Source organism: Zea mays, chromosome 3 (genome assembly GCF_902167145.1).
Source record: "Zea mays cultivar B73 chromosome 3, Zm-B73-REFERENCE-NAM-5.0, whole genome shotgun sequence".
Taxonomy (NCBI): Eukaryota; Viridiplantae; Streptophyta; class Magnoliopsida; order Poales; family Poaceae; genus Zea; species Zea mays.
In genome coordinates, this window is record NC_050098.1 from 175,092,885 (window position 1) to 175,118,830 (window position 25,946).

General features: G+C 47.5%; 1 protein-coding gene across 5 annotated transcripts; it reads left to right on the forward strand.

Annotated features, from left to right (window-relative positions):
- The first annotated feature begins 327 nt into the window (after positions 1-327).
- LOC100275569 (uncharacterized) lies at positions 328-11,296 on the forward strand. 5 transcript variants are annotated; one of them, XM_008674341.3, is made up of 12 exons: positions 556-781; positions 916-1,008; positions 1,328-1,424; positions 2,394-2,517; positions 2,686-3,384; positions 3,624-4,115; positions 4,324-4,385; positions 4,482-4,577; positions 4,681-4,768; positions 10,402-10,491; positions 10,688-10,779; positions 10,903-11,296. In XM_008674341.3, exons 4-12 carry the CDS (start codon positions 2,446-2,448, stop codon positions 10,925-10,927), a joined length of 1,716 nt encoding a protein of 571 aa, XP_008672563.1. In that variant the 5' UTR covers positions 556-781; positions 916-1,008; positions 1,328-1,424; positions 2,394-2,445; the 3' UTR covers positions 10,928-11,296.
- Positions 11,297-25,946: the final 14,650 nt, after the last annotated feature.

The window sequence follows — 25,946 nt, forward strand, 5'->3', positions numbered from 1 at the left end:
GATTTATTGGTAAATGTTTTCATTTCTTCTTTTTTACTAAGTGAACAAATAAAAAACCCAAAAAAAAAAACCGAGCACAACTCAATGGTGGCGCACATTTTAAACCGAAGGGGATACTAGTATCTAAGTGCCTTTCTGCAGAGGTTTCGCTTTTCAAAGATGCTATCGACAAATGTTTCCTTTTAACTCTTTCCGTGCTGCACTCTGTGTGTGTGCGTGCGTGCGTGCGTGTATATATGGCTATCATTTAGCAATATTTATCTTTTTCCACGAGTGGCAAATGTTAAAGCACACACCATGCCTTGGCTCTCATCAATCAATTCTCAACCGGAAGTGACTCGCCCACGCGGTCGTGGGTCCCACACGCAGGGACTCGCGTCACTGGTACGCTCTTCACTATCGGTAGTGCAGGCAGTAGCCGCTTGTATGTAGTGTGTAGCCCTTTCCTTTCCCTCCCGCGAGCACGCTACGAATCGCCGTGGTAAATGCTCGGCCGCGGCGGCCATTAGAAGGCGCTAATCACGCCCAGGATTAAAGAGCCCCCCTCTCCGCCTTGGCCTCGGCTCGCGCACCTGCCTGCCTCACTGCCTGCCTACCTACCTGCGTTGTTGCCTTCTTCGCCTCCTCCCCCTGTGGCCGCACCGCAGCAGCTGCGGCGGCGGCAGAGGTGAACAGCTTCCCGCGGCCTTGTCCTGTCCGGACTCCGGGGCCGGGACCGGCAGCGCAGCGGGCTCGCAGGATCTCCCGAGTCCCGACCCCCATGCGTCGGCCTCGGTGACAGGTAACGGAGGATTTCACCCCCCCCTGCTCTTGTATCCGGTTCCTGGTGCTGCTTGCTACCTACTAGGGCGCGCTGCTCGGGGTTGGAGGAATTTGGCGGCTGCTTGTGTGACGAGGAGCGGGCGTGTTTGGTAGATGGCGCGGAGTTCTGCAATGCGGAGGAGCGGTTTTGCCGGGTTCTCGTGCTTCGCTGGGCAGGCTCGTCGTCTCCTTCCGTTTCGATTCCAGGTGCCCAGTTGGAAACTTTGGAGATCCGGTTCAAGTTTGAGCAGGCCCTGAATTTCGCCAGGAAATGGCCCTCGCCCAAGCACTTCCTTAAGCTTTTTTTTTCTGGGACCAGCGACGCGCAATTTTCTCCACTTCTTCTGCGCCGGGGTCACGTGTTTGTTTCATCTTCTCTTTCTCTTTGTTCTGTCGCTGCGAAGTTTCGGATTTCATAAATCGTTCGCCCACTGTCGTTGTTCCGTAGAAGAAGCTGGAATTTTACGCACTGTCGATGCTGGAACTTCGATTCAGCTTTTATCTGACATAAATTTTGTTTTTTCAGCGCCGCAGCTTTTCAAAAGTGCTCCTCTTTGGGCCCTTGGGGGTCTGTAACTGCTGGGTGGCCTCTCTTTTCTTGCCTCCCCGCTTTCTTTTCCGTGGTGAGTTTAAATTCCGGCTTTGATGGCATTTTTTAACGGATCTGACGGCTTCTGATGATTACCGACAGTTTGGCCCTTTTTTCCGCTTCTCTTTCCTATATTTTTTCCTCCCCTTCCCACTGTCACTGATGCAGCGAAGCTTGGTATAGCATGACCTGAATTCAGCTTGTGTAGACGAGGAGCCAAGTTTCTTCTTCTTTTCCTTTGCTCCAAACAGATCGCTAATTGTGTTCGTGTTTTGTTCTGGTAGGGCCGAAAGTTGCTGGATTCTGCATATGCAATCCCGTGATGAATTCTTAACTTCGAGAACCTCAGTTTCAGTTCAGCGATAGAAAATAGACACTTTCGATTTCGGTGTTCTAGCTGATTCTTCGAGCCACAGGAACTTTCTTTTCTTTATTGTTCGTTTCACTTTAGTCTGTTTTCTGTTTTACTTGGCTGTACATGTTGTTATCCTTTCTTTTGGGTTGCAACTCGTTCGAGTTGTTGGCATGTCAATGAATTGTTGAGAAGAAGACTACCGTTCCCGGCCTGATGCCTGTATCTGCCTATCTGGTTTCGTGCTTAGGGTCCACCTGCAGCTTGGAAATGTTGGAATCTTGTGTCTGAAACCTTGACCCAAAAGAAAAGGACAGATGCTGAGACTGAGGGCTTGATGCTTCAAATAGAATTGACTTGATGAAATTTATCATGTTATTAGGTTCCACCTTCCAGTAGTTGGAAATTCTTTAATGTTACTGATCTAGAACCGTGCTCTCTTTACCACTTCCCAGGTGTGGTGTTGTGCAGAAGTTTGAGAACCATGTTGGCTATTATTTGTAGACTTAACCGATGTGCTCCTAAATCTTAAGACGCACCAAACGGCTCTTTTGAGTTTCCTTTTTTTGTTTTTTTTTTGTCATTTTATTAGATTAAATTTCAGCTTTGCTGTTATGCCTCAATTTTAAATGTCCTGGCAAACGTTTTCAGGGTTTGCTAGCGGAGTCCATCCAACTATAATGAATTAGGCACCCAGTACGTAATGGCAACGGAAGTCAAACAAACTTATTTTTCATGGTCACAAGGAGAGTCAACTGAACGGGATGGTCCTCAAGTAAGTTTTTATGATACATTAGTCATTTATCTTTGTCAATTTGTTTATGCTATGTGAAGGTAGCTTATTTGAAAAAGAGAGAGAGGATAAATACAATCTTGTTCTCAACAACTATTACTGCTAGTAGTCTCACCACCCTTTTCTGTTGCATTTCTTTACTTTTGCTAGGGAGTATCTGTATCCCAGACACTTGATCATGGTTCCATTTCCTTCGGAAGATTTGAATTAGAGTCACTATCATGGGAGAAGTGGTCCGTATTTACTAATGACAGGCGCAATGAAGAATTTGGAAAATTCAATGGTTTAGTCGCTCAGAAAAAGGCTTATTTTGAAGAGTATTACAAGAAGATCAGGGAACTAAAGGCTTCACAGCAGCAAAACCAGCAAACTGAACTTATTCTGGAATACAGCGGTGATGGTAGTGACTCCAGCCAAACAGCAGAAGAGGAGCAGGGTGCTGATCTTGAAACCCCCACTGGATCTGGAGCAGCTGTTGATGTTTATGTGGAAGAAGTTCCATGTGAAACCACATCGGAGCATGGACTGCAGTGCTATAATGACCAAGGAAACGAAAATTTTGATACAGAATTTTCCTCATCTAATCTTTCTTCGTCAGGTGGATTTCTGCAGCAAACTGACCATGATGTTAGAGTTCCTGTTCGTGGTGACAATTCTACCAGTAAACTGTATGCGGCGCCGCAGAATGCTAGTTCTGTTCACGATGGTACTAGAAAAACATATGAAGCTGCAAGGACTCCTAGAAGGATTATTGAGAAAGATTCCAGGCTTAGACACAGCCCCAAGATAATACCAAAATCCGTCAAAGCCCTTTCACAAAGTGCTATGGATTACACATTTACTAGTGAGGTAATAGCATGGATTTGTTTTCTGCATTTGTTTTTTTATATATAAAACTTTGCAGCCTTCTGCTTCCACACACATAACCTTCTGAGTAGGCATTACGTACTAGCAGTACAAATGAATTAGTTGTTTATCTACTCACTAATCTGTATTCAGCTAACTAGATGAGTGCATGCTTTGCTTTGTATGCCCACCAATAATAATTGTTTATTAACTCATTACATATTTTACGTGAATAATTTCAGAGGCCTGGTTCAGTGAAGCCCAATACAACTACGAGCCAGAAGGCTAAGCCAGTGCAAAGACCAAATGCAGCAAGCCAGAAGATGTCTGCATCTACAGAAAGGAGCAAGCTTACAGGTCTCAGAAGACCTTCCTCAGCAGGTGCGCAACGGCCTTCTACTGGAGAGCGACATGCTATTGCCAGGGAGAATTCACAATTACCTGTGGTCGTTTCCACCCCACGGCGACCTTCCACTGCTGAGAGACGCCCAGTCACCCGAGATCGTGCAGAGAAGCAAGCCAATGTCACCACACCACGCCGACCTTCTACTTCTGAAAGACTCCCCATCAAAAGAGAGACTGCAGCAAAGCATAATGATATTTCCGCTGTACGTCGACCCTCTACAGGAGAGAGACGTGCTTTTACTAGAGATGGTGTTCTGAGAACTGATGTGAAGACACCTAGTAAGGCAAGAGCAACTGTGGCTCATCCGATGAGTGAAATGACTACAGTGGTATGCTCCAGATCCTTGTTATCATATCAACATTTGCAGCATACAGTAAATGAAGCACCTAATGTGGCAAATGCAGTTTGAAGCATCTTTTCTTTGAGGCAATCATTTGTTCAAAGCATCTTGATTTGGACTGATGCTTACTGACATGCTCGGTTATCATGTGAAAGTTCAATTGCAGCAAAACTTAACATTTTACTTGTTCATGCAGGGCAATACGAGAAAGGCTATCACTCCAAATGCAGCTAGAAGTAGCAAGCTGGAAACAAAAAGGTTGCTCTTACACACCGATCGACAGATTCTTGAAAGTGTTAGTTTTACATGTCGGATTTTGATTGTGTTGTTTCTTTTCCCCGCTTCATTGAACAGCAATAACTACAGACTGAAGGGACCTTCAGCATTGGATAGCCACTCTACTAGGTCAAACAGAATGGACTTGCAAGTGTCTGGCAAGCAGAAATCGAGGTGCTAATCTGCATTAATGTTGGAATATCTTATGATGCTTATAGAATATGGCTGTAAAAGTTGTCTTAGCCATATTTCCTGATTATAACTTCTGGTTTTGTAGTTCTGTTAACCTTCCTCCAAGGAAAATTTTCAGTTCTACTGCTGGAGAACCATCAGTTGGAACCATTTCTAGGTCAAAAAAGAAAGAGGTAATTGCTCATGATTTAGTTATGATTCTTGCCTCTTTTTTATGCATGTGTTGCACAAAATTGACAGTTTCAACATTCAACTTTCAACTAGATGGTTGCCCTGTTCACGTAAGTAGTTATAGCAGTCGCCATTACTTTGAACAACTAGTTTCTGGTAATATAGTGAACTATTTCTTGTTGGAATCTGCGCCGGAGAGACAACCCTGCAGGTTGCCGGCGAGTTCCTACCTCCCAGGTAAGTTCTTCAGGTATAAGAAAAACCTCCCAGGGACTCACACGCACGCGAACTCTTTTGGAGGGGAACACAGCAGATTTGGTGGCGTCCTATTGACTGCCTTTTCTTAGCCTCTAAGGCCATATATTTATAGACTTTCATAAGGAAACAAACTAGCTATTACAAGGTAATAATCCGGACTGCTATCAGTCCTGATCTTGCTGATTGGATCCGTCCATATAAGACTGATCCACTACCATACTAGCTATTTCCTAAAACAGAATAAGTAAACTAGCACCAATCAAGGATTACTTTCCTAACAATCTCCTCCTAAGCCTTGTGGTGCAATCTGTCTACATCCACCAGTCCGACCTTAGAGCGCAACTCTTGAAATTTGGTCTTCCCAAGCGGTTTCGTCAGGAAGTCCCCCAGCTGTTCTTCGCTCCTGATGAAGTCCACTTTGATCTGCCCATTCTCAGCACACTCCCGAACAAAATGATACTTCACTTCTATGTGCTTGCTCTGACCATGTAGCACTGGGTTCTTAATGAGGGCAATAGCTGATTTGTTGTCCACTTTTAGCATTGGAGCTTTCAGTGATACTCCTTGTACTTCGGCCAGTACCCTACTCAGCCATAATGCCTGACAAGCCGCATTGGCAGCAGCTATATATTCTGCTTCACAGGTTGATTGAGCCACCACCTTTTGTTTCATCGAAGTCCAAGTAACTGGACTATTGTTCAGGAAGAAAACCACTCCAGTAGTGCTCTTCCTGCTGTCAACATCCCCAGCATAATCACTATCACTATACCCAATCAGCCCAGCCTCCTTCCTTCCTTTTCTTCCAAACCACAAACCCCAATTCTTGGTTCCCTTCACATACCTCAGAATGTGTTTCACAGCCATCATGTGATCTTTGTGGGGTTCTTCCAGAAACCGGCTGACATATCCCACAGCAAACGCAAGGTCAGGTCGAGTGTTGACCAAATACCTCAAGCTTCCTACTATGCTTCAGTATACCGTGACATCCACTAGGGGTTCAGTGCTCAGTTTGCTCAGCTTCAACCGTGTCTCCATGGGAGTCTGACACGGGTTGCATTCTCTCATTCCATTCTTCTCCAGAATTTTTTCTGCATAGGCTCCTTGGCTGAGAGATATTCCCTCCTTATTTTGCCTTACTTCAATTCCCAGATAATATTTCAGTAACCCCAGATCTGTCATCTTGAAAACAGCTGCCATCTCTTCCTTGAACAGCTTGATGTCCTCACAATTTGTTCCAGTGATTATCAAATCATCCACATACACGCCAACCACCAACTGTGACTTGATGTTTCTTCTGAGATAAATAGCAGGTTCTGAAATGCTCTTTCTGAAACCAAGAGATTTCATTGTCCTGTCCAGTTTCTCATTCCAGGCTCGAGGTGCTTGGTGTAGCCCATATAGTGCCTTCCTCAGCTTGAGCACCTTGCGTTCTTTTCCAGTGACCACAAAACCTGCTGGCTGCTGCACATATACCTCTTCACCCAATTCACCATTTAAGAATGCTGATTTCACATCCATATGATGTACTTCCCAACTCTCATGTGCTGCAAGTGCAATAAGCAACCTCACAGAATCAAGCCTGGCTACTGGAGCAAATACTTCATCATAGTCAATACCATGTTGTTGTGCATATCCCTTCACTACCAGCCGTGCCTTGTGTTTGGATACTGCACCTTGTTCATCCCTTTTCACCTTGTATACCCATTTAAGACCGATTGCCTTGCGCCCTGGAGGAAGATCCACAAGAGTCCAGGTCTGGTTATCTTCAATTGATTTCATCTCCTCCATCATTGCTTTTCTCCAGCTCGGACTCCTTTCTGCTTCACCAAAAGAGATCGGTTCATCGGCGCTTACTGCATGTAACTCCTCATCTAGCAGCCTCCTTGTTGCATAACCAGGTGGAGTTTTGGATTCCAGTAGTCCATCTACCTTGCGGAATCTAAGTGGATCATCTTCTGCTCTATAGGCATCTAGATACTCATCAATATTTCCCTCCGGTGGTGAAGCAAACTCCACTTCCTGCATTTCATCCTCCTCTTCCGAAACATGCCCTGTATCAACATGAGGGGTCCGAGGGGACAGACCTCCAGCTGAATGCTCATCTTCAGATTCCCCAGCAGTTTTCTCATCTCCTTCAGGATGTGTCTGCTTTCTGATGGCATATTCCATTGTGAACACATCTTGATCTTCATTTTCTGAATTGATGTCCTCCTGGGTTTCCCAATCCCACTGAGCCTGTTCGTCGAAGATGACATCCCTTGAAATATGAACACGCTCAGTGATGGGGTCGTAAGCCCGGTATGCCTTCGTGCCTTCTTCATAGCCAATGAAGATCATTTTCCTTCCTCGATCCTCCAGCTTCTTCAGATGAGGAACAGTGTTTCGGACATAGACAATGCAGCCGAACGTCTTGAGGTGGTGAACTGCTGGTTTCTTGCCATGCCATGCCTCAAATGGAGTCATCCCATCTACACTCTTGGTTGGGCACCTGTTCAAAACATAAACAGCAGTTTTTACTGCCTCTCCCCAAAACCAGCCAGGGAGTTTCTTTGCCTTCAACATACTCCTTGTTGTGGCCACAACAATCCCATTCCGGCGTTCCACTACGCCGTTTTGTTGAGGACTGTACGGCGCAGTGTGTTGTCGGTGAATACCACTGGCCATACAATACTCCGCAAATTCACCCGAGGTGAACTCCCCACCTCGATCAGTTCGAAGTGTCTTCAACTTGAGTCCAGATTCCCTTTCAGCTTGCATCTGAATTCTTTTCACTGCATCAATAGCTTGGTCTTTCGACGAGATCGCAGCCATCCACATATATCTACTCAAATCATCCACCAACAGCAAGAAATATTTGTTACCTCTTGGTGTCATTGGGGCAATAGGACCACACAGATCACCATGTACCAACTCCAAGCACTGTTTTGCCCGGTATTCTGCCTGCGCTGGAAAAGAGGTGCGTTTCTGTTTGCCTGCCTGGCATGCCTCACACACCCTTTCAACCTGTCCGAGCTTGGGCAAGCCTCGGACCAGTTCTTCTTTCTCCAGTTTCCGCAGTGCAGCCATATTAACATGACCAAACCTCTCATGCCACCGCCAGGCTACTTCATCTTCGCGCCCACGCACTGCTAGGCACACAGACTGTTGTATCTTCAAATGAAGGAGGTACAACCTGTTTTCAGCCCGCACTATTCTTGCCAGTAATCTTCCATCAGGTTCCCTAATATGCATCACCCCATCATCAACATGAATCTTGTACTTTGCTTCATCAAGTTGCCCAATACTGATGATATTTGTTGTCAGGCGAGGAATAAAATAAGCCCCAACAAACGACCGGGTCTCGCCATTCTTGCACATAAACTTGATGGTTCCTCGTCCCTCAATCTGAGCCACCGAGTTGTCACCGAACCTGACAGTACCCAGCACTCTGGTATCCAGATCGGTGAAAACAGCCCTGGATCCGGACATATGATTTGTGGCTCCAGTGTCCAGGATCCAGGTTCCCTCCTCTAATTTCTCCTCTTCTTCATGCTGTAAAAACACCTTCTCCTCCCTGATCTCTAGATGAGAACTAGACATCTTGCAGCATGGTTTAAGTGTTGAGGTTTTTACTAGGAACGTCTTTGCCACAAGAAGTGTAGCCTCCTCTTCTTCTTGGACAACATGTGCTTGCTCCTTCTTGTGCCTTGACGGACACTCTCGCGCCCAATGTCCCATCTTGCCACACCTTCTGCACTCATCACCAGTGACCTTTCCAGCCGGTGGTCCACCTGATGAGCGCCCTCCTCTGCCACGACTGCGACCACGGCCCCGACCACGCCCACGGTATCCTCCATCATGGCGCCCTGATCTTCCACCCGAGCTGCTGCCAGGATGGTGCTCGACTTCCTTCTTGCGCCGGGCATTCCACTCTTCTTCCGTGAGGTAGAGTCGACCACTGTGCTGCAGTGATCCTGGGGCCTCCTCAAAGGCGTCCTCCGCTGCCCTCAACCTCCCCACCATGTCAGACACAGTGAGGGTTGACAGGTCGAGGAGAGTGGTGATGGAGAGGACGATTTGCTTGAAGCGTGGTGGAACGCTGCGAGCAATCTTCTCCACGATCTTCTCTTCTTCCACGCCAGCTCCAAGAGTGGAGAGTTCCGCTGCAATGCCATTTAGGCGCAGCGCGAAATCTTCAACGGACTCACCGTCATTAAAAGTTGCCAAGTCGAACTTCCTCCGAAGCAGCACAGCAGCAGTCTTCTTCATGCGATCATCGCCGACCCGTAGGTCTGCAATGGTCTTCCACGCCTCCTTTGTCGTGGACTTGTCTGCGATCGAAGACACCATCTCTGGTGGCACTGCGCTGCAGAGAGCGTCGAGTGCCATCATTTCTTCATGGATGTCTGCTCCTCCGTGCTCGATGACGTCCCACAACATCCTCGCCCTCAACTTCACCTTCATCAGGAGTGCCCAGTCCGAGTAATTGGTCTTGGTGAGTGTGGGATATCCACTCCCTGCACTCACCTCACGAATTACTCGCTGGACCACTGTTCCATCTTTGGAGGTGTCGTCGCTGGACTTCCTGAATGTCGCACTGCTATCAACAGTTTTCGACATCTTGCTCCTCCTTAGCTCCGATACCAGTTGTTGGAATCTGCGCCGGAGAGACAACCCTGCAGGTTGCCGGCGAGTTCCTACCTCCCAGGTAAGTTCTTCAGGTATAAGAAAAACCTCCCAGGGACTCACACGCACGCGAACTCTTTTGGAGGGGAACACAGCAGATTTGGTGGCGTCCTATTGACTGCCTTTTCTTAGCCTCTAAGGCCATATATTTATAGACTTTCATAAGGAAACAAACTAGCTATTACAAGGTAATAATCCGGACTGCTATCAGTCCTGATCTTGCTGATTGGATCCGTCCATATAAGACTGATCCACTACCATACTAGCTATTTCCTAAAACAGAATAAGTAAACTAGCACCAATCAAGGATTACTTTCCTAACATTTCTCAACCATTCTTAAAAACAATATATTTCAATCCAGAGGCTAATTTCTGTTGTCTGCCGAATGCTGGTAAATCCTATCGGTCCAACTGTATGTTCGCTTGTAGTAGTCATTCATAGGCCATAGCAAACACACAAGCCTGATCATTTGGCTATACCGATGTGCCCAACAGTGTTGCTGGATGTCTGGGTTTTGCATAGTTTAAGGCTCCAGGACAAAAAGGTTCTAAGAATCCTTTATCATGTCCATAGGTTACCACATGCCACCGAATCTTGGCAAACCATCTTTCTCGAAACATTTATAACTGAACTGAGGTAGCGGAAGTAGCGTAAATCTCGCATCAACAGTAAAACCGTAATCGCTAACAGCTGCTGGCAACTTTTATGTAGGGCGTTCAGGCGACAGTGCAATCTCGAGCATCCACTTCAAAGAGAACAACTCCTTTGCAGACTGGAAACTTAAAGGCGAGGGGTCCAAATGTATGAATTTCTACACGTCACAGTATTCTTATTATGGCTTAGAATTCCATTCTATAAAATACAGAGACCGGAGCAATATTTCATCTGGGGAAAAAAGAAGTTTCCTTTACCTAAAAAATGGAATTCTAAGATATTCATTTGTTGGCGAGGATGTTTCCGCATCAGATTTGACCTTTTGCCATACTCACTTTTGCAGCCACCAGCACCGCCACCTCCACCACGTCGGCCATCACGAACGACTACCAAACCAAGTGCCGGTGCCTCATCGATTGGCGGAAGAAAGCCAAAGTATGCTCATCATGAACACCAAAAGAGCCATCCTACTAGGCCTCACTGCGACCTTCTCAAATACGCGCTTTCCACATCCGTGCATTCTTACCGAGGCCGTCTATTCTCATCCATCCAATGCAGGGCTTCAGCACCACAATGGCACTGATGCAGTGGAGGAGAGCGGAAAGCGCTTCAGTACAGTGGCCCGCAGAGCATGGTGGATCTGAGGGACGTCAGTACCGGCCTTCCTTTGTATGGTGTGTACTCCCGTTGGCCCGTGCAGAGCAGCTCCCAAGTGTAGTCTCAGTACAACCCCCGTTGGCCCGTCCCTTCCTTTGCAGAGCAGCAGTCTAGTGTATGTAGTCGCGCGTATCATATCCCACCGGTGCCTAGTTTCGTCGTCCACAAGGAACTTAGAACATTGTAAATACCTGGAAATAAATTTGCAGCTTAGCTCTAAAGTAAATCCAGCCCAAGATTTGTGAACATCCATGTATGTCATTAGCAATGGAAGCCCTTGTTTATCAGCTTGTTATTGGTGTGTTCTTTTTAAGGGTTATTGTCAGATTTGATTCTTCGATGAACCTGAGCTTCACTGATTTCAGCGGTCGTGTGCAAGCAGCACAGGCACAGCCGACAGGGCACGACCGGATGTGTCAGGGGCTCAGGGTGGAGAGGAGGAGCGACGAGCGCTTTCCGGTCAGAAAAGATGCAGGCGGGATGTGAGTGCAGGCGGACGAGGTTGGTGTCGGTCGTCTCCCCAAGTAGGCCCCTATCCCCGAGAGCTTGCGCTCGCCGCGTCGCCACTCAACAGCGCGATCCATCCAATCCACAGGCATCCATCTCCCTCTCTCGCCAAAGTGAAAGCCGCTGGCGCGCCTGCGCCCACGGCCCGCCCATGATTTATCGTGGCTCGCAAGGCTGTGCAGGATCTGAGGGGAAAGGGCCGTGAACCGACGACACTACACTATGCCCTTGCCTGCCTGCCTGCCGCCCGGCGGATCCCCGCCTCCATCAGCAGATATCCAGGGCCACGGGACGTTCGACAAGTTAGAGATACGCCGAGAGCCAATTTTACATAATTCGGATTAGGGTTTAACTGGGATTAAAGGTTTAATGTAATGTAGCACATTAACACGCTCTAAAAATATATGAGAAGAGGCTAGAGTTATATCATCTCACCACATGTGCAGACTATAGACCATAGGTACTACTCATGAGACCTTCGCTACGCGCGCGGTGCTAGCACACCAACGTCTGGCATTCCTTTCGCGCACGTGTGGACTATGTAGAGGCGTAGTTGCGACTGCTACGCTAACAAACTGCGGAGGAGGAGACTATCGTGATCGACTACTTCCTCTTCATCGACGTAGGGCTATGTTGGATTGCTGCTCCAACTCATCTTCCGCTGCACTGCACGTCTAGCGGTAACGATCCATGATCTCTTATTTGCGAGCTTCCTTGATGATGTGATAGATGTGTATAATATGTTTCCTTACAGTGGTATCGAAGCTATCTTGCGTAGTGTAACACTCCGTCCAATCTCGGACCGACGATACTTACCCCTGACAGCTCGCTAGGATCATATATTGTCTCCACAGACCAACACGAGTCTTTTGTGCGTACTTTGTCCTCACTCATATGCACCCGAGAAAAACTTCCCAGTCGATCACCCATCCCAAATTGCTTCAAGCCAAGCACGCTTAACTTGGAGGTTCTTTCGAAATAGGCTTCCAGAAAATAAGATGCACCTTGTTGTTATGAGTACACTATTAATTTTATTAAGCCTTGGCCAGGATATCAGCATCCTAGGGGCTAGGATATCACAATCCACCCCCTTAGAAGACCGACGTCCTTATCGATCAACCCCAATCCAGGAACCTCCCCTCTTAGCCACGTCTGTGTTTAGTGTCGTCACATGTCATGGCATGTGACCACTCCGGGCCCACATTCGCCATGCGCCATATACCCGAACCCCTAACCCACACACGCCCGTGAAACCGCGAGGGTTGGCTCTGATACCACTTGTAACACCCCGTCTAATCTCGGACAGGCGGTACTTACTCCTGGCAGCTCGCTAGGATCATATATTGTCCCCACAGACCAACACAAGTCTTTTTTGCGCACTTTGTCCTCACTCATGCACACCCGAGAAAAAACTTCTCGGTCGATCACCCATCTCAAATTGCTCCAAGTCAAGCACGATTAACTTGGAGGTTCTTTCGAGATAAGCTTCCGAAAAAGAAGATGCACTTTGTTGGTATAAGTACACTATTAATTCTATTAAGCTTTGGGCTAGGATATCACCATCCTAGGGGCCATGATATCACACGTAGTTTTTATCTGGATCTAGGTTCATGAGATGGGTTTACTTGATGCACAATTTGATTAGATCAATTGGTCATAAGGGGTTGAAGTAGATTGCGTTGTATATTATTGAAGGGATCAGTTCATCGTGACTCTGTTGTGTGCGCAACTTGCCCCTACCGGCTGGAATCACCATCAGGGCTAATCGCGTACACAACCAACATATCGAGACAATAGATCAACAATTTTTAAGTAGATTGCATTGCATATGATTGAAGGGATCATTCCGTCCTTCTCTATTATGTGGGCAACTTGTCCCTACCAGCCGAAATCACCATCCGGGTTAATTGTGCACACAATCAGCAGATTGACGTAACAGATCGATGTCATGAGTGTATTTTTCTTCAGTCAGAAGGTCTCGATTTTTAGGTTGATTCGATCAATCATATGAGATTTTCAGTGGAATTTTCATAGATACGATGCATAAAATCTTGTGAGGTTTCCACGGCGCTGCTTTGAGACACGCGGGACTGTCGTTACTATCTTCTATAGTGGCGTACATGTAGAAAATGTGTTCACCTAACTTGATTTTTTGATGTGAATGGTATGGCCTTAATGTCATGTGATGATCTGGTTGCAACTTTTGTGCATGCCTACATGCTACAAAGTAACACAACCGGGTTAAGGTTGTTTCATTATTGTATAACGACTTGCCTGTCGACATGTGATGCTTTGAAGGATTCTTCATGTAATTCATTTAGTAGCTATTAAAAGTAGTAGATGCTCAAGGAGTCGTGTCCCTATCATCGGGGTCCCGTCAAGCACACCCTTAAGGAGTGTGTCATGCTTCGGCGCTACTTCCATAAGGCTGGGCCCCCGGCGGAAGGTGGCAAAGGCCATGACAACGACAAGAAGGAGGGCCACAAAGCAGAGGAGTTCCCCGAGGTCCACGACTGCTTCATGATCTACGGTGGGCAGGTGGCGAACGCCTCGGCTCGGCATCGCAAGCAAGAGCGCCGGGAGGTCTGCTCGGTAAAGGTGGCGGCGCTAGTCCACCTAGACTGGTCCGACAAGCCCATCACCTTCGACCAAGGCGACCACCCCGACCACGTGCCGAGCCTAGGGAAGTACCCGCTCATTGTCGATCCCGTTATCGGCACGTCATGCTTACCAAGGTCCTCATTGACGGAGGCAGCAGCCTCAACATCATCTATGCCGAGACCCTCGGGCTCTTGTAGATCGATCTGTCCACGATCCGAGCCGGTGCGGCGCACTTTCACGGGATCATCCCCGGGAAGCGCGTCCAACCCCTTGGGCAACTCGATCTGCCCGTCTGCTTCGGGACTCCCTCCAACTTCCGAAAGGAAACCCTCACGTTCGAGGTGGTCGGGTTCCGAGGAACCTACCACGCAGTGCTGGGGAGACCATGCTACGCCAAGTTCATGGCCGTCCCCAACTACACCTACCTCAAGCTCAAGATGTTGGGCCCCAACGGGGTCATCACCGTCGGATCCACGTACCGACACGCGTACGAATGCGACATGGAGTGCGTGGAGTGCGCTGGGGCCCTCGCCAAATCCGAGGCCCTCATTGTCGACCTGGAAAGCCTCTCCAAGGAGGTGCCAGATGCGAAGCGCCACGCTGGCAACTTCGAGCCAGCAGAGGCGGTTAAGTCCGTCCCTCTCGACCCTAGCAACGACGCCTCCAAGCAAGTCCGGATCGGCTCCGAGCTCGACCCCAAATAGGAAGTAGTGCTCGTCGACTTTCTCCGCGCGAACGCCGAGGTTTTTGCGTGGAGTCCCTCGGACATGCCTGGCATACCGAGGGATGTCGCCGAGCACTCGCTAGATATCCGAGCTGGAGCCCGACCCATGAAGCAGCCTCTGCGTCGATTCGACGAAGAAAAGCGCAGAGCCATAGGCGAGGAGATCCACAAGCTGATGGCTGCAGGGTTCATCAAAGAGGTATTCTATCCCGAATGGCTAGACAACCCTGTGCTTGTGAAAAAGAAAGGTGGGAAATGGAGGATGTGTGTAGACTACACTGGTCTAAACAAAGCATGTCCGAAGGTTCCTGATAGTCGCATAGAGGGGGGGGGGGTGAATAGGGCGAAACTGAAATTTACAAATATAAACACAACTACAAGCCGGGTTAGCGTTAGAAATATAAACGAGTCCGCGAGAGAGGGCGCAAAACAAATCGCGAGCAAATAATGAAGTGTGACACACGGATTTGTTTTACCGAGGTTCGGTTCTCTCAAACCTACTCCCCGTTGAGGAGGCCACAAAGGCCGGGTCTCTTTCAACCCTTCCCTCTCTCAAACGGTCCCTCGGACCGAGTGAGCTTCTCTTCTCAAATCAAAGCCGGGAACAAAACTTCCCCGCAAGGGCCACCACACAATTGGTGCCTCTTGCCTTGATTACAATGGAGTTTTGATCACAAGAACAAGTGAGAAAGAAAAGAAGCAATCCAAGCGCAAGAGCTCAAATGAACACGGCAAATCACTCTCACTAGTCACTAGGGCTTTGTGTGGGATTGGAGAGGATTTGATCTCTTTAGTGTGTCTAGAATTGAATGCTAGAGCTCTTGTAGTAGTTGAGAAGTGGAAAACTTGGATGCAATGAATGGAGGGGTGGTTGGGGTATTTATAGCCCCAACCACCAAATGTGGCCGTTGGGAACCTGTCTGTTCGATGGCGCACCGGACAGTCCGGTGCACACCGGACAGTCCGGTGCCCCTGCCACGTCATCACTGCCGTTGGATTCTAGCCGTTGGAGCTTCTGACTTGTGGGCCCGCCTGGGTGTCCGGTGCACACCGGACATGTACTGTTTGATGTCCGGTGCACCAGTATGGGCGTGCCTAACGTCTGCGCGCGCTGCGCGCGCATTAAATGCACCGCAGGGAGCCGTTGGCGCCGCAGGGAGCCGTTGCTCCGCTGGCACACCGGACAGTCCGGTGCACACCGGACAGTCCGGTGAATTTTAGCGGAGCGGCTGTCGCGCGAACCCGAGGCTGGCGAGTTCCGGAGACCGCGCTTCCTTGGAGCACCGGACATGTCCGGTGCACACCGGACAGTCCGGTGAATTATAGCGCGCCGGCTTCCGAGAATTCCCGAGGGCGAAGAGTTTGAGTTGGTGTCCTCTGGGCGCACCGGACACTGTCCGGTGCACACCGGACAGTCCGGTGCCTCCAGCCAGAGGTGCCCTCGGTTGCCTCATTGCTCCTTTGTTGAATCCAACACTTGGTCTTTTTATTGACTGAATGTGAACCTTTACACCTGTATACTCTATACACTGGGGCAAACTAGTTAGTCCGATTATTTGTGTTGGGCAATTCAACCACCAAAATTATTTGGGAACTAGGTGTAAGCCTAATTCCCTTTCAATCTCACCCTTTTTGGTGATTGATGCCAACACAAACCAAAGCAAATATAGAAGTGCATAATTGAACTAATTTTCATAATGTAAGTGTAAAGGTTGCTTGGAATTGAGCCAATAAAACTACTTACAAGATATACATGGAATGTTTCTTTCTTATTTAGCATTTTGGACCACGTTTGCACCACATGTTTTGTTTTTGCAAATCCTTTTGTAAATCCATTTTAAAGATCTTTTGCAAATAGTCAAAGGTAAATGAATAAGAGTTTGCAAAGCATTTTCAAGATTTGAAATTTTCTCCCCTCGTTTTAAATGCTTTTCCTTTGACTTAACAAAACTCCCCCTAAATGAGATACTCCTCTTAGTGTTCAAGAGGGTTTTGATATACCATTTTTGAAATACTGCTTTCTCCCCCTTTTGCTATACCAATTGAAAAATACTTTTGGAAAGTACTAAGTTTTTGAAATTTGTGGTGGTGCGGTCCTTTTGCTTTGGGCTCATACTTTCTCCCCCTTTGGCATGAATCGCCAAAAACGGAATCATTAGAGCCCATGAAGTAAGTTCTTCCCCTTTGGTCATAAACAAATGAGTTAAGATTATACCAAAGATGAAGTCCGGTCCTTTTGCTTTGGGCTCTTACTCTCTCCCCCAAAGACAAGGTCCTTTTCTTAGAGTGATGGCGAAGGATGAGTTACGGAGTGGAAGCCTTTGTCTTCGCCGAAGACTCCAATTTCCTTTCAATACACCTATGACTTGGTTTGAAATACACTTGAAAAACACATTAGTCATAGCATATGAAATAGATATGATCAAAGGTATATAAATGAGCTATGTGTGCAAGTTTAGCAAAAGAAATTTCTAGAATCAAGAATATTGAGCTCATGCCTAAGTTTGGTAAAAGTTTGTTCATCAAGTGGCTTGGTAAAGATATCGGCTAATTGATCTTTAGTATTAATGTAAGAAATCTCGATATCCCCCTTTTGTTGGTGATCCCTAAGAAAATGATACCGAATGGCTATGTGCTTAGTGCGGCTATGCTCGACGGGATTGTCGGCCATTTTGATTGCACTCTCATTATCACATAGCAAAGGGACTTTGGTTAATTTGTAACCGTAGTCCCGCAGGGTTTGCCTCATCCAAAGCAATTGCGCGCAACAATGACCTGCGGCAATGTACTCGGCTTCGGCGGTGGAAAGAGCGACTGAATTTTGCTTCTTTGAAGCCCATGACACCAAGGATCTTCCCAAGAACTGGCAAGTCCCCGATGTGCTCTTCCTATTAATCTTACACCCCGCCCAGTCGGCATCCGAATAACCAATCAAATCAAAAGTGGATCCCCGAGGGTACCAAAGCCCAAACTTAGGTGTGTAAGCCAAATATCTCAAGATTCGTTTTACGGCCGTAAGGTGGGATTCCTTAGGGTCGGATTGGAATCTTGCACACATGCATACGGAAAGCATAATGTCCGGTCGAGATGCACATAAATAAAGCAATGAACCAATCATCGACCGGTATACCTTTTGATCCACGGACTTACCTCCCGTGTCGAGGTCGAGATGCCCATTAGTTCCCATGGGTGTCTTGATGGGTTTGGCATCCTTCATCCCAAACTTGGTTAGAATGTCTTGAGTGTACTTCGTTTGGCTAATGAAGGTGCCCTCTTGGAGTTGCTTGACTTGGAATCCTAGAAAATACTTCAACTCCCCCATCATCGACATCTCGAATTTCTGTGTCATGATCCTACTAAACTCTTCACATGTAGACTCGTTAGTAGACCCAAATATAATATCATCAACATAAATTTGGCATACAAACAAGTCATTTTCAAGAGTTTTAGTAAAGAGTGTAGGATCGGCCTTGCCGACTTTGAAGCCATTAATAATAAGGAAATCTCTAAGGCATTCATACCATGCTCTTGGGGCTTGCTTGAGCCCATAAAGCGCCTTAGAGAGCCTATAGACATGGTTAGGGTACTCACTGTCTTCAAAGCCGGGAGGTTGCTCAACATAGACCTCTTCCTTGATCGGTCCGTTGAGGAAGGCACTTTTCACGTCCATTTGATAGAGCTTAAAGCCATGGTAAGTAGCATAGGCCAATAATATGCGAATTGACTCAAGCCTAGCTACGGGTGCATAGGTTTCACCGAAATCCAAACCTTCGACTTGTGAATACCCTTTGGCCACGAGTCGAGCTTTGTTCCTTGTCACCACACCATGCTCATCTTGCTTGTTGCGGAAGACCCATTTGGTTCCTACAACATTTTGGTTAGGACGTGGAACTAAATGCCATACCTCGTTCCTCGTGAAATTGTTGAGCTCCTCTTGCATCGCCACCACCCAATCCGAATCTTGGAGAGCTTCCTCTACCCTGTGTGGCTCAATAGAGGAAACAAAAGAGTAATGTTCACAAAAATGAGCAACTCGAGATCTAGTAGTTACCCCCTTATGAATGTCTCCGAGGATAGTGTCGACGGGGTGATCTCGTTGGATTGCTTGGTGGACTCTTGGGTGTGGCGGCCTTGGTTCTTCCTCATCCTCCTTTTCTTGATTATTTTCATCTCCCCCTTGATCATTGCCATTATCTTGAGGTGGCTCATCTTCTTGATTTTGCCCTTCATCAACTTGAGCCTCATCCTCATTTTGAGTTGGTGGAGATGCTTGCATGGAGGAGGATGGTTGATCTTGTGCATTTGGAGGCTCTTCGGATTCCTTAGGACACACATCCCCAATGGACATGTTCCTTAGCGCGATGCATGGAGCCTCTTCATTTCCTATCTCATCAAGATCAACTTGCTCTACTTGAGAGCCGTTAGTTTCATCAAACACAACGTCACATGAGACTTCAACTAGTCCAGTGGACTTGTTAAAGACTCTATATGCCCTTGTGTTTGAGTCATATCCTAGTAAAAAGCCTTCTACAGTTTTAGGTGCAAATTTGGATTTTCTACCTCTTTTAACAAGAATAAAGCATTTGCTACCAAAAACTCTAAAGTATGAAATGTTGGGCTTTTTACCAGTAAGGAGTTCATATGATGTCTTCTTGAGGATTCGGTGAAGATATAACCGGTTGATGGCGTAGCAGGCGGTGTTGACCGCTTCGGCCCAAAACCGGTCCGGTGTCTTGTACTCATCAAGCATGGTTCTTGCCATGTCCAATAGAGTTCGATTCTTCCTCTCCACTACACCATTTTGTTGAGGTGTGTAGGGTGAAGAGAACTCATGCTTGATGCCCTCCTCCTCAAGGAAGCCTTCAATCTGAGAGTTCTTGAACTCCGTCCCGTTGTCGCTTCTTATTTTCTTGATCCTCAAGCCGAACTCATTTTGAGCCCGTCTCAAGAATCCCTTTAAAGTCTCTTGGGTTTGAGATTTTTCCTGTAAAAAGAATACCCAAGTGAAGCGAGAATAATCATCCACTATTACAAGACAATACTTACTCCCGCCGATGCTTATGTAAGCAATCGGGCCGAATAGATCCATGTGGAGCAGCTCAAGCGGCCTGTCGGTCGTCATGATGTTCTTGTGTGGATGATGGACTCCAACTTGCTTCCCTGCCTGGCATGCGCTACAAATCCTGTCTTTCTCAAAATGAACATTTGTTAATCCTAAAATGTGCTCTCCCTTTAGAAGCTTGTGAAGATTCTTCATCCCAACATGGGCTAGTCGGCGGTGCCAGAGCCAACCCATGTTAGTCTTAGCAATTAAGCAAGTGTCGAGTTCAGCTCTATCAAAATCTACCAGGTATAGCTGACCCTCTAACACTCCCTTAAATGCTATTGAATCATCACTTCTTCTAAAGACAGTGACACCTACATCAGTAAAAAGACAGTTGTAGCCCATTTGACATAATTGAGAAACAGAAAGCAAGTTGTAATCTAAAGAATCTACAAGAAAAACATTGGAGATAGAATGGTCAGGAGATATAGCAATTTTACCCAATCCTTTGACCAAACCTTGATTTCCATCCCCGAATGTGATAGCTCGTTGGGGATCTTGGTTTTTCTCATATGAGGAGAACATTCTTTTCTCCCCTGTCATGTGGTTTGTGCACCCGCTGTCGAGTATCCAACTTGAGCCCCCGGATGCATAAACCTACAAAACAATTTTAGTTCTTGACTTTAGGTACCCAAACTGTTTTGGGTCCTTTGGCATTAGAAACAAGAACTTTGGGTACCCAAACACAAGTCTTGGAGCCCTTGTGTTTGCCCCCAACAAATTTGGCAACTACCTTGCCGGATTTGCTAGTAAGCACATAAGATGCATCAAAAGTTTTAAATGAAATGGCATGATCATTTGATGCATTAGGAATTTTCTTCTTAGGCAACTTAGCATGGGTTGGTTGCCTAGAACTAGATGTCTCACCCTTATACATAAAAGCATGATTAGGGCCAGAGTGAGACTTCCTAGAATGAATCTTCCTAATTTTGCTCTCAGGATAGCCGGCAGGGTATAAAATGTAACCCTCGTTATCCTGAGGCATGGGAGCTTTGCCCTTAACAAAGTTGGACAATCTCTTAGGAGGGGCACTAATTTTGACATTGTCTCCCCTTTGGAAGCCAATGCCATCCTTAATGCCCGGGCGTCTCCCATTGTAAAGCATGCTACGAGCAAATTTAAATTTCTCATTTTCTAAGTTGTGCTCGGCAATTTTAGCATCTAGTTTTGCTATATGATCATTTTGTTGTTTAATTAAAGTCATATGATCATGAATAGCATTAATATCAACATCTCTACATCTAGTACAAATAGTGACATGCTCAATGGTAGATGTAGATGGTTTGCAAGAATTAAGTTCCACAATCTTAGCACGAAGTATATCATTCTTATCTCTAAGATCGGCAATTGTAACTTTGCAAACATCAAAATCTTTAGCCTTAGCAATCAAATTTTCATTCTCTAATCTAAGGCTAGCAAGAGAAATGTTTAATTCTTCAATCCTAGCAAGCAAATCATCATTATTATCTCTAGGATTGGGAATTGAAACATTACAAACATGTGAATCAACCTTAGCATTTAAACTAGCATTTTCATTCCTAAGGTTGTCAATCATCTCACGGCAAGTGCTTAGCTCACTAGATAACTTTTCACATTTTTCAATTTCAAGAGCATAAGCCTTTTTAACCTTAACATGTTTTTTGTTTTCTTTAATTAGACAATCCTCTTGGGAATCCAAAAGGTCATCCTTTTCATGAATAGCACTAACCAATTCATTCAATTTTTCCTTTTGAGCTATGTTAAGGTTGGCAAAAAGGGAACACAAATTATTTTCCTCATCACTAGCATTGTCATCACTAGAGGATTCATATTTAGTGGAGGATTTAGATTTAACCTTCTTTTTGCCGTCCTTTGCCATGAGGCACTTGTGGCCGACGTTGGGGAAGAGGAGTCCCTTGGTGACGGCGATGTTGGCGGCGTCCTCGTCGTCGGAGGAGTCGCTTGAGCTCTCGTCGGAGTCCCACTCGCGACAAACATGGGCATCGCCGCCCTTCTTCCTGTAGTACCTCTTCTTCTCCTTTCTTCTCCCCTTCTTGTCGTCGCCTCGGTCACTGTCACTTGTTATAGGACATTTAGCAATAAAATGACCGGGCTTACCACACTTGTAGCAAACCTTCTTGGAGCGGGACTTGTAATCCTTCCCCCTCCTTTGCTTGAGGATTTGGCGGAAGCTCTTGATGACGAGCGCCATTTCCTCATTGTCGAGCTTGGAGGCGTCTATTGGTTGTCGACTTGGTGTAGACTCCTCCTTCTTCTCCTCCGTTGCCTTGAATGCAACGGGTTGAGCTTCGGATGTGGTGGCATCATCAAGCTCGTTGATCTTCCTCGAGCCTTCGATCATGCACTCAAAACTCACAAAATTCCCGATAACTTCCTCGGGGGTCATTTTGGTATATCTAGGATTACCACGGATCAATTGAACTTGAGTAGGGTTAAGGAAAATAAGTGATCTTAGAATAACCTTAACCACCTCGTGGTCATCCCACTTTACGCTCCCGAGGTTGCGCGCTTGGTTCACCAAGGTCTTGAGCCGATTGTACATGTGTTGTGGCTCCTCCCCTTTTCGAAGTCGGAACCGACCGAGCTCCCCCTCAATCGTTTCACGCTTGGTGATCTTGGTGAGCTCATCACCTTCATGCGCGGTCTTGAGTAAATCCCAAATCTCCTTTGCGTTCTTCAACCCTTGAACTTTGTTATACTCCTCTCTACTTAAAGAGGCTAGGAGTATTGTTGTTGCTTGAGAGTTGAAGTGCTCGATTTGGGCCACCTCATCCTCATCATAGTTTTCATCCCCTATCGACGGTACCTGTACACCAAACTCAACAACATCCCATATACCTTTGTGGAGCGAGGTTAGATGAAATCGCATTAAATCGCTCCACCTAGCGTAATCTTCACCATCAAAAGTTGGTGGTTTGCCTAATGGGACGGAAAGTAAAGGTGTATGTTTGGAAATGCGAGGGTAGCGTAGAGGGATCTTACTATACTTCTTGCGCTCTTGGCGCTTAGAAGTGACGGAGGGCGCATCGGAGTCGGAGGTCGATGTTGATGAAGTGTCGGTCTCGTAGTAGACCACCTTCCTCATCCTCTTGTGCTTGTCGCCTTTCCGATGCGGCTTGTGGGAAGAAGATTTTTCCTTCTTCTCTTTGTGGTGAGAAGAAGATTTCTTCTCCTTCCCTTTGTTGGAGGAGCTCTTCTTCTTCTCCCTCCTTTTGGTGCGGGACTCTTCCGACGAAGTGCTCCCGTGGCTTGTAGTGGGCTTTTCGCCGGTCTCCATCTCCTTCTTGGCGTGATCTCCCGACATCACTTCGAGCGGTTAAGCTCTAATGAAGCACCGGGCTCCGATACCAATTGATAGTCGCCTAGAGGGGGGGGTGAATAGGGCGAAACTGAAATTTACAAATATAAACACAACTACAAGCCGGGTTAGCGTTAGAAATATAAATGAGTCCGCGAGAGAGGGCGCAAAACAAATCGCGAGCAAATAATGAAGTGTGACACACGGATTTGTTTTACCGAGGTTCGGTTCTCTCAAACCTACTCCCCGTTGAGGAGGCCACAAAGGCCGGGTCTCTTTCAACCCTTCCCTCTCTCAAACGGTCCCTCGGACCGAGTGAGCTTCTCTTCTCAAATCAAAGCCGGGAACAAAACTTCCCCGCAAGGGCCACCACACAATTGGTGCCTCTTGCCTTGATTACAATGGAGTTTTGATCACAAGAACAAGTGAGAAAGAAAAGAAGCAATCCAAGCGCAAGAGCTCAAATGAACACGGCAAATCACTCTCACTAGTCACTAGGGCTTTGTGTGGGATTGGAGAGGATTTGATCTCTTTAGTGTGTCTAGAATTGAATGCTAGAGCTCTTGTAGTAGTTGAGAAGTGGAAAACTTGGATGCAATGAATGGAGGGGTGGTTGGGGTATTTATAGCCCCAACCACCAAATGTGGCCGTTGGGAACCTGTCTGTTCGATGGCGCACCGGACAGTCCGGTGCACACCGGACAGTCCGGTGCCCCTGCCACGTCATCACTGCCGTTGGATTCTAGCCGTTGGAGCTTCTGACTTGTGGGCCCGCCTGGGTGTCCGGTGCACACCGGACATGTACTGTTTGATGTCCGGTGCACCAGTATGGTCGTGCCTGACGTCTGCGCGCGCTGCGCGCGCATTAAATGCACCGCAGGGAGCCGTTGGCGCCGCAGGGAGCCGTTGCTCCGCTGGCACACCGGACAGTCCGGTGCACACCGGACAGTCCGGTGAATTTTAGCGGAGCGGCTGTCGCGCGAACCCGAGGCTGGCGAGTTCCGGAGACCGCGCTTCCTTGGAGCACCGGACATGTCCGGTGCACACCGGACAGTCCGGTGAATTATAGCGCGCCGGCTTCCGAGAATTCCCGAGGGCGAAGAGTTTGAGTTGGTGTCCTCTGGGCGCACCGGACACTGTCCGGTGCACACCGGACAGTCCGGTGCCTCCAGCCAGAGGTGCCCTCGGTTGCCTCATTGCTCCTTTGTTGAATCCAACACTTGGTCTTTTTATTGACTGAATGTGAACCTTTACACCTGTATACTCTATACACTGGGGCAAACTAGTTAGTCCGATTATTTGTGTTGGGCAATTCAACCACCAAAATTATTTGGGAACTAGGTGTAAGCCTAATTCCCTTTCAGTTCCCTACCCTCTGCCTCACATCGATCAAATCGTGGATTCCACTGCTGGGTGCGAAACCCTATCATTCCTCGATGCCTACTCAGGGTATCACCAAATCAGGATGAAAGAGTCCGACCAGCTCGCGACCTCTTTCATCACACCCTTTGGTATGTACTGCTATATTACTATGCCATTTGGTTTGAGGAATGCAGGCGCGACATACCAAAGGTGCATGAACCACGTGTTCGGAGAGCACATTGGCCGAACGGTCGAGGCTTACGTCGATGACATCGTAGTCAAGACGAGGAAAGCCTCCGACCTCCTCACTGACCTTGAAACAACATTCAAGTGTCTGAGAGCGAAGGGCGTGAAACTCAATCCCGAGAAGTGTGTCTTCGAAGTCCCCCGAGGCATGCTCCTGGGGTTCATCGTCTCCGAGCGGGGCATCGAGGCCAACCCAGAGAAAATCGCGGCCATCACCAACATGGGGCCTATCAAGGACTTGAAAGGAGTACGGAGGGTCATGGGATGCCTTGCGACTCTGAGTCGCTTCATCTCGCGCCTCGGCGAAAGAGGCCTACCCTTGTACTGCCTGTTAAGGAAGACCGAGCGCTTCACTTGGACCCCCGAGGCCGAGGAAGCCCTCGGGAACTTAAAGGCGCTCCTTACAAGCGCGCCCATCTTGGTGCCCCCGCTGCCGGAGAAGCCCTCTTGATCTACGTAGCCGCAACCACTCAGGTGGTCAGCGCCGCGATCGTGGTCGAGAGACGAGAAGAAGGGCATGCATTGCTCGTCTAGAGGCCGGTCTACTTCATCAGTGAGGTACTGTCCGAGACCAAAATCCGCTACCCGCAAATTCAGAAGCTACTATACGCGGTAATTCTGACGCATCGAAAGTTGTGACACTACTTCGAGTCTCATCTGGTGACTGTGGTGTCATCCTTCCCCCTGGGGGAGATCATCCAGTGCCGAGAGGCCTCGGGTAGGATTGCAAAGTGGGCGGTGGAGATCATGGGCGAGACAATCTCATTCGCTCCTCGGAAGGCCATCAAGTCCCAAGTCTCGGCAGACTTTGTGGCTGAATGGGTCGACACCCAGCTTCCAGCAGCTCCTATCCAACTGGAACTCTGGACCATGTTTTTCGATGGGTCGCTGATGAAAACAGGAGCGGGCGCGGGCCTGCTCTTCATCTCACCCCTCGAGAAGCACCTCTGCTACGTGCTACGCCTCCATTTCTCGGCGTCAAACAACGTGGCCGAGTACGAGGCTCTGGTTAACGGGTTGCACATCGCCATCGAGCTAGGGGTTCAGCGCCTCGACGCTCGTGGCGACTCACAGCTCGTCATCGACCAAGTCATGAAGAACTCC